Source organism: Thunnus maccoyii, chromosome 8, assembly GCF_910596095.1.
Source record: "Thunnus maccoyii chromosome 8, fThuMac1.1, whole genome shotgun sequence".
In the NCBI taxonomy this organism is placed as follows: Eukaryota; Metazoa; Chordata; class Actinopteri; order Scombriformes; family Scombridae; genus Thunnus; species Thunnus maccoyii.
In genome coordinates this window covers 27,336,471-27,345,774 of record NC_056540.1, presented here as the reverse complement: position 1 = coordinate 27,345,774, position 9,304 = coordinate 27,336,471, and the positions used below count along the sequence as shown (strand labels likewise).

The following is a 9,304-nucleotide window of genomic DNA, read 5'->3' as shown; positions in this document are numbered from 1 at the left end:
ATATGTTAAAACACAGTTGTAATAATATAAAATGTGTCTTCATAGGAGAAATAATAATTGTTGAAAAATACTGAATATTAATAAACACTTTAACAACTACATTATAGTGTGTTGAAACCATTTATTAATTGCTTGTGTACGGCTTGCTAAATAGGGGGACTCGAAGTAAAGCATTACCTCAAGACATTGCTATGTGTCACAAGTCAAACATATATCAATACATATACAAAATAAAAAATAAAAGAAAAAAAGAGAAAGTTTTGACATTGTACTACTTAATACTTTCACATAACATATATTTATGTGCAATGGCATGACATGCATGGCTAAAAGAAAAGAAACCCTACAAATAAAGATCTTCCAGGCTTTCTAAAATTAACTGGCTGACTTAAATGTTTTGTACCTCACTTTTTTTGCCTCCTCAGTGTTATAAGTAAATTTGTGTTTTTATCTTAAAAATGATAATAATAATGATTACTCTTCTTATTAGAGGCTCATAGTGTGTCCAATGAGATCTTTGAAGGGCATGAATATATACTGTAAATAAAATACTCCTCTGACTTTTAGCTGCCATTCTCTTCTCATGATGATCACCTGGAGGTCATACGGTAACAGTATAGTGTTTTGATGTAGTGCTGAATAAACCGTTGGATACAGCTCATTTTTAATCACCACTTCATCACTGAAGGTGCGCTGGTGCATGGGTGCGAGTATATATGTGAGTGTGTGAGTATAAAGAACCCCAACTCTCTCTCCCTCTTTCCTTTTCCTCCCATCTTAGTCAAGGACAGTTTCGCTTGGCACGGATGGTTTGAGCTGCCTCACATTCTGTCTGTTTGTCCTCGGTTCTTTTTTTGTGTGCTTATACTGCCTACTACGGGGTATTTTGGATTGGTTCATCCCTCGCTCTGCTCCCTCCCTCCCGCGTGATTGTATGTAAATCCGGTCGGGACTGAGCCAGTAGGTGAGGTTGGGGCTGGTGGCTCCTGCCTCAGTGGCGCACACGAGACCCGAGAGCGGCCGAGGTGAGATCGCTGCGCCGACGGAGCTGTCCACTCTGCCGTGGTGCTGAACTCCACATCCCCCTCCTCTTTTTCTTCCTTCTTTGTCGGCTCCACTGTACATTGGTGATATTTTGGGAAAGGATTTACAACCTCCCCTCTGGCTGCTTATAGGTGCAAACTTCCCCCGCGAGGACATCTCTCTCTCTCTGAACATCGGAAATTACTCTACACCAGCAGTGGATTTGACCGGAGCTCGAGATTATCATTAATAGTTTGTTGAAAAGTGTGGCTCTCTTTCGTTCAACACTAACCTCGTGTGGATTACCCTTCTGGATGGTTTACGTCTGGCCACACAGGTAAAAAAAAAAATCGTGTGATTTTCATGTGTGTTTGTGTGTTTTGTTTGCTGTTGTGGACTAATTGTTAAAGCCTATTCGACCAGAGCGCCATCCATGAAAAGTCCCCCTCTCTGTCTGACTCGCTATCAGACAGCGAGCTTAACCCTCATCATCAGTGAGGCGCCACAACTCTTTTCTAATAATCCACCAGGTCACTCTCCTTGACTCAGAAAATATCTTCCAATCTACTGCCTTAAGCTTTTACCATTTCAATCTACTTGTCGCCAGGTCCCGAGGCTCAAATAAGCTGATATCGGGGAGATCTGAAGTTGAGATTTGTTGCTGTTCTACTGTCAAGGCGCTCACACTGAGGCACAAACACTTTTTATTGTAACACAATCAATGTTTTTGAAACGATTGGAGGCACGCCACGTTGCCCAGAGCTTTTAATTTATCAGTGTAGTACTTAGTGTGTTATTTTTTTCCTTGGCACGCTAATCCTTGAGTGACACCGTTAGCAGCAGAGGGATTATACTTTTGTTTTTCATCCTCAGCTTTGCGCCTGACTCATTTGGCAGTATATTACAGGCTCTTGCGCCGGGGATGGCCATTAATTGTGTTGTTTGATGGTTTGCGAATGAAATTTCGGGTCATTTTTTATCCCCTGGACGGTGCAGCAGATGGAGTTGGAGCTAACCTAAAACCAGATTAAGTTCTGCTATCGATACGACTCAGAGTTACAGCCTGAAGCCCTTTGAAGAGCTTTCTGTAATGGGAATTATAGAAGTCTAAGCGTTAGTGCTAGAAAAATATTACCTATACAGGACAATGAATACAACTAAATATAGTTTTCACAGTTACTATGGTGGTATCATAAAAAAACAATCCATTAGAATTTTTTAAAGCCCAAGAATGAAAGACACATATGTTGCTACTATATCTGTATTCTAGGGATATTGCATATTACTGTGTAAATGTAATATATGTTTTTACCTTTTTGTGATGAAGGTGTCATTAAGCCTGAATCCTGATTAGTCTGGTTACAACTTCATTAATTTACATTAAGTGCTGAAAGGCAGAGAGGGACAAAAAAAAGGTGTGTGTGCATTGAACTATACTTTGATTCCTGTGTATTGACATTCTTTGTGCTTCACGAGGCACAGAGAAACTACTGATCCCAACACATTCCTCTACTAATTGCAACAGTAATTGAAATTCTTGTGGAGAAAGTGTGAATGCTAAAGAAACCATTCAGTTTGAACGTTTTGCCATCTGTAGGCCTTTTACAATCCAACTTCAATCCCTTTATTCCCACAATGTATTCATTTTATCTGTGAAAGCTCTTTGAAACCACAAGATAGAATCTATTTCCAGTGGCGCATTAGATGAACGAGTGGATCTGTTTTTCAAGGCTGCACTTACTAATTGATTCTCCACTTGAATACAAACAAGGGATCAAGTAATGTGTCATTTACAGTGTATTGGCTATATATCATATATATTTTCAGAATATTTTAGGATATTTGATAAATGTGCTACTCTTAATGAATTGAATAAACAGATTCTGTTGTAGAGGGATGTGGAAGGGATAAGACAATACTCATTTTGAGAATGACTCTACTGTACACTGAAATGATACCAAACTCTCAGTTCACAATTATGTTCAAACCCATTAGGATGCTGACAAAGCCAAACAGCAGTGTTTGCCATGTCAGAAAATTCTCACAGGGAAAACATTTTGCTCCAGTACACCAAGACCAGAAAGAGACTTTCTACTCCTTTTTTGCCACATCAAGATCCAATTAAGCCATTTAACAACAGGTAGTAGGTGGTGCCAGCAGAGAAGATAGTGGTGCTAATGGAGCTGCTTTGCTTTTCATTACAATGACATTCTTTGGGCACCATGGGGTGGCAAAAGCTTTTGACTCAGTATTTCTTTTTACTAAAAAAAAAGAGAAAAATCCTGAGAAACTGATCAAAACATTTCATATTTGAGAGGAAGCAGTGGAGGAGTGTCCTCTCCCCACTGCTCTTCTCCCTCTACACCAACAACAGCACCTCTAAGGACCCATCTGTTAAACTCCTGAAGTTTGCAGACAACACTGTGGTCATCATACTCATCAAAGATGGTGACAAGTCTGCATATAGATGGATGGTTGAACGGTTGGTGCTCTGGTGCAGTCAGAACAACATGGAGCTGGACATGCTCAAGACTGTGGAGATGATAGTGGACTTTAGGAGACCCCTCAGCACTGATCCTCCTCACAATATCCAGCAGCCCTTTGTCAACTCTGGAAACCTTCAAGTTTCTGGGAACTACCATTTCTCAAGATCTGAAGTGGGATACCAACATCAACTCCATCCTCAAAAAGCCCAGCAGAGGCTGTACTTTCCGCGATAGCTGAGGAAGTATGGTTTGCTACAGGAGCTGTTGAGCCAGTTCTACACCGCAGTCATTGAATCCGTCCTGTGCACATCCATCATGGTCTGGTTCGGAGCAGCCACAGAACAGGATAGGAACAGACTGCAGCAAAGTAAGGACAGCAGAAAAAATCATTGGTGCTCCCCTGCCCACCCTCCAGGACTTGTACTTTTCAAGAACCAGGAAACGGGCAGGGAAAATCAATACAGATTCCTCACACCCTGGACACAACCTTTTTCAACCATGTATACCAAAACTACCAGACACAAGAGCAGTTTCTTTCCTCACGCCATTGCCCTCATAAATCCCTGACCAGTATCATCTGCTATGCCATAGCTACTCGTATTTCTTCAGATAGTTGCCTCATATCTATAAAACCTGTATTGTACAAATACCCATACATCACAATTTTATTCCCATACGTGATGCACATTATTGTTGCTTACAATACCACACCCACTTGCACTTTATGTATATTGTTTGTCTTTTATGTAATCTGTATATTGCTTGTATATTGTGTATTGTCTATATATAGTATGTACATTGTCTGTTTATTGGCTATATTGCTTGAGAAACACCTGCGGTTGGAACCGAATTCCTTGTGTGTGCCAACATTCTTGGCCAATAAATTTGATTCTGATTCTGAAAGGAATAACACTATGTGTGAAGGTGTGGGCACTCATCTTCACAGAGAGTGTTGGGGGTGGGTTCTGGGAAATTGCGCTGCCACTGAAAATGGCAGTGTTTTAGGGTCTTTACAATAATCTCAGGTGTCCTTGCATTGCAGCAGGTTCAAAATTCTTTACCAATATCCCTCTGAGATGTCTTTATGGGACTGTTTTAGAGAGCAAAGTGGTTGGGGCTTTCCATGCAAATGTCAGATCCATCCACAAATGTTGCAACTCACTTTTCAAGTCAGATCCATGTGGCTTTTCCATTCTACACTAGCCCCCTTCTGGCTACTGTACCGTCTATTATAAGCGTCCAATCGTCTCTACTGGGCCATTATTATATTGAACAAATGTGGGAGATCAAACAACCATGCTGAAACCCTGCCAGCATACTTTGAAGGTGGGTATCTATGAAATCCATAATGTTTAGGTGCCTTTTCATCATGCACCATCATACCACTATATAGAACTAAATTTAATGGAACAAGGAGCCATACTGTGCAGGTGCCGATGTGGCAGCATTAAAGCATGAGTTCTTTGGAGATGGAGATTTACACATCCTATCACATTGAAAAACCGTCTGAATTCATCATCATATCATATTGTTGGACGCATTTTGAAAGCTATCTTTAATTAAAGGGTCAATTCAACCAAATTCAACAAATATATCATTTTCATTGGTATCCGGTGTGATAAAAATGTGTTCAGTCTCTGTCTTGAGGCGTTTTTTCTGTTCTCTTGGACTGGTCTTGGTCTAGTGGGTGTTTTGGACTTGTCTCAGTCTTGGCCTCCTGTTTTATGTATTACAGTTGTTAGCCGTTTTTTTTTTTTTTTTTACCATCCCCACTCAATGTTGCTGGCTGCTTTCATCTTCTCATTGGCTGATTTCCCAGTTAAAGCTACAGTATGTATGTTAACTGGGGGTGGGAGCGCCCAGTTATCAATCAATACGCAAATGCACTTCTGGCCTACTACTTCTCTTGCACTGAAGCTCCAAGCTAGCATTAGCTGCCAGAAGATGTCAGTATGGCTGACTTACAGGATCCTGAAACCTGCCTTAGTCCAGGGCTGCAACTAACTACTATTTCCATTATCATTTAGTCTGTTGATTAAATTCTCAATTAATCAATTAGTTGTTTGGTCCATAAAATGTCAGAAAATTGTGACAAATGTCGATCAGTGTTTCCCAGAGCCCAAGGTGACATCCTCAAATATCTTCTTTTTCTCCACAACAGTCCACAACCCAAAGATGTTCAGTTTACTGTCATATAGGACTGAAGAAACCAGAAAATATTCACATTTGAGAAGCAGGAATCAGAGAAATTTGACATTTTGTTTCTTAAGAAATAAATCAAAACAATTATTCAAAATAGTGGGCGATCAATTTAATAGTTGGCAACTAATCAACTAATTGGTGCAGCTCTACATTAGTCAAATTGAAGAGCTACATTACTTCCAGTCCCCAGGGGGGGAAATCAATACATCGGTTGGGGGTGATCATGAGGATGCAAGTGAAGAGCTGGATGGGGAGGGAGGAGCAGAGTGGTCCGCCTTTGAGTCACATGCTAGCTTTAGCTTGATTTCCAGAACTTGCATATTGTAGCTTTAACTTACTATGAACAACAGTACAACAACACAGTGAATAATATGTTTTGGTCATGGTCTTGACTTGGTTTTGAGCCCGTCTGGAGTCTATTATGATCTCATACTGCTTGCACTCATCTCAATCTTGACTAACCAAAGTTATCTGTATGACTAGATACCACTAGAGGAAAGTGAGAAAATATGTTCTTTTGTCATTTGAACCTGGAAATTGAATGTGAAGCTGCTCTTTAATATTTCAAACAATTCTCAGATTGAATTCTGTCTTTGTTGAAAGAACCCACTTGTATTGACCCTGAATTTATTCAGAGAAGATTTGCTGATGCTTATTCTTTCTAAGAGAAGCCTGGTTTCACATTCACAGTTACATCACACCTGGGAGTTGCCCATTACAGCTGCAGTGACTTTTCTGGAGCAATTTGGAGAGTAAAGTACTTTTATAATGGTACCATTGGTAGTATTTTTGTGGTATTTACTTCTTGAATTTTCCCCATGTAGCCTACTTTTTCTCTGGCCAGAAATTCTTGGCACAGATGGTCACTGTCCCCTTTCTGTAACTATCAGGCTATAGCCATTTGAAATGCAGGGGTCAAACTTAAAAAAGTAACAGAGGTAGTGACGTCATATTTGTGCATATAAAACAATTTAGATAATCAGAATAAATTGATTTAATAAAATTAAAATTCCCAGTTCTTCCTGTAAAAATCTCAAATGTTTTCAGTGCATCCTTTGATCCGACTGTTAAGGTACTATGTTTCATCCCTCAATAACTCAGCCCCAACCCTCCTTAACAATAACACATCTGACATTGCCTTCTCTTTTTCCATCTCCCCTCTTCCCACACTTAGCTAAGCTTTAACCGCTGCCAACTCCCATCTGTGTCTCTGTGTCTGTCTTTGTTGTTCTCCTCTTCAATACGTGGAATCTTTATTGTGCAGTAGACCCACACACATTGAGATATGTTATCCCGCTGCCATGTTAGGAAACACTAGCTCCTGACATTCTTATGTCTCCTGGCAAGAAGGGGGTTTGTTTGATGATGTGAAAACCAGTTTTCCTCTGTTGTGCACATTACATTTCTCTTTTATTGGGGTCCACTGTTGCTAAAAGTGAACAAACAAACATGAAACCTTTTTTTATCACATGAAGATGTAAACAGTTATAATGTGGTTTATATTATTAGCATGTGCTTAAATTGCTGTAATGATGTATGAGAATGTCTACTCCTTGTGCAGTGAAGTCAAACCGGTAACATTTCTGCTGGATCATATTTCTTTTTCCTTTGCTTCGAGGATCAATCTCAGGCAGCAGTCTGAGGCTCTGTCTTCTGACTTTTCAAACAGCTCTAGATCTCTGAAGCATGACCTCCTCTACTCCATGTCTTGATTGAGCTCCAAGTGGATGGTTAAATTGTTATTGTCATAACTCATTTCATACAGTACGGCGGAACGACACTTTTTGTGGGGGGTTTTTTTTTAAGCCAAGGCTGGGTGGAATATTGAAATGACTCTCTCTCTGTCTCAGTGCTCTTTGGCAGATGGTCAGACCATAATAGAAGTAGCACAAACCTTAAGGTTGAGGGTCAACAGGCTCTAGGTTGCTGCGCTAATCCTGTCAATGTGCTCTGAGCAGGCTGATGGCAAGTGAAGCTTGAGGCATTGTAAAAGATGTTTGAGTGGGCGGGGGTGTTGGTGGTGCTGGCCAAGGGTAGATAGGAGAAGTAACAGTCTGTCTCTGAGATAATAATACTGTTGTTTGCTGTATGTTGGAAGCGCTTGACACTAGGGGAGGTGAGTGTTAGGGTGGTCTGGCCATGCGTTGCATTTTAATGGCATCACAGGTCACGGTTCACTGTTCACCGCCACTGTAGCCAAGTGTGACGGCATTGTTCCGTGCACAGTACAGTAGATCAAATCAGTCAGATTATGTAATAATTGTTAACAATGGGAGAGCCATGTGCCCCTGCCAGAGTTGTAGCGACAGCCTGTATTTCACGACATTTGGAATGGTCTATAAATTAAATGCCAATAAAAGAAAAGTCAAGGTCTTTCCTGCCACCGTCTCATATGTAGAGACTCTTCCGATCATAAATGATTGTAATGTGGACCATATAATGTCCAAGTCCCCTCTGTCAAATCTTTGTCAAACAGAACTTATGGGTGCACTCTGGAGTCCCTGCACAGAAAGGTCCTAAAACCTTTGCTGTGCAAAATGACTATTGGAAATATTTTGTGATGTTGTGGTGCTCACTCATGCTCTTAATTGTTAATAAGTGTGGCTTTTGGATGAATCTGAGGGTACAATTGAAGCTGATAGTACACAGTAGGCTGTTTATAATTCTCAGATGTCGTGCCAAGCCAGACAGAAATCCTGTGCATGACAAAAGATATATTAGAATCACTTCATTTTCTCACTGGGTGGTTATTCAGAACTGTGATGAATAATGTGCAGGCTTTGAGGATGAATTAGTTCAAATTTTCATACAGTACAAACTGGCAGCCAGGGACTGGTCACAGTGTGCTATCTGGCATTTCTTAGAGGACTGCCTGGGTGGATCAAAGACAAATGATATACTCTGAGAAAATCTGGAGTCCTTTTACAAGTGCTGGAAATCTTTAGAAGCCAAGAATACAGTCCCAAAATTTCACTGCAAGTTTAAATAGATCGTAGTGTTTGGTAAAGTTACTTTATTAACTTCAAATATATCTAAATATAAGCACAAAGTAATAACTTAATAACTTAATTTAATAAAAAGGCTTCAAAAACATGCAACTGCAAATGAGTTGCTGATTACTTTTACTTTTACTAATGTGTAATTATAATAATAATTTTAAAAGCAACTAATACTCAGTTCAGTAAAATCCATTATGTACAGTGGTTTTGCTCATGGGATATGTTGGGAGTACAACTCTATATCTAGCTTGCAAAACATATATTTCCTCTACATTTTCTTTATGTGTCTTTCTCAGACTAGACAGACAAATTGTGAAGTTGAAAAAGAAAAATGTGATACTGACAATGATACATTCTCTTTGAAATATCACAAAGAAATGTGACCAGCCAGTCTTAGTGATCACCAACAGCCCACAGTACATACCACAAAATGTCTATAGTCCTGCTGAGAACAAAGCAGGCTGCTAAGTTAGAAACACATCAGAAGCTCATTAACGTTCCAGTGATTGACCAGCTGAACTCTCATTACCCTCTTATTGTTTTCCCTGCTCTAAATTCCCTCGCCTATGCACCAGTCTCACACAATTGACATCA

General features: G+C 40.0%; 1 protein-coding gene across 1 annotated transcript in view; it reads left to right on the top strand.

Annotated features, from left to right (window-relative positions):
• The first annotated feature begins 1,014 nt into the window (after positions 1-1,014).
• Positions 1,015-9,304, top strand: part of fstl5 (follistatin-like 5) — a 177,444-nt gene continuing 169,154 nt past the window's right edge. The window contains exon 1 of the mRNA XM_042419078.1: positions 1,015-1,360. Coding sequence (XP_042275012.1) covers positions 1,338-1,360 — 23 coding nt within the window. The 5' untranslated portion in view covers positions 1,015-1,337. The remainder of the gene's footprint in view (positions 1,361-9,304) is intronic.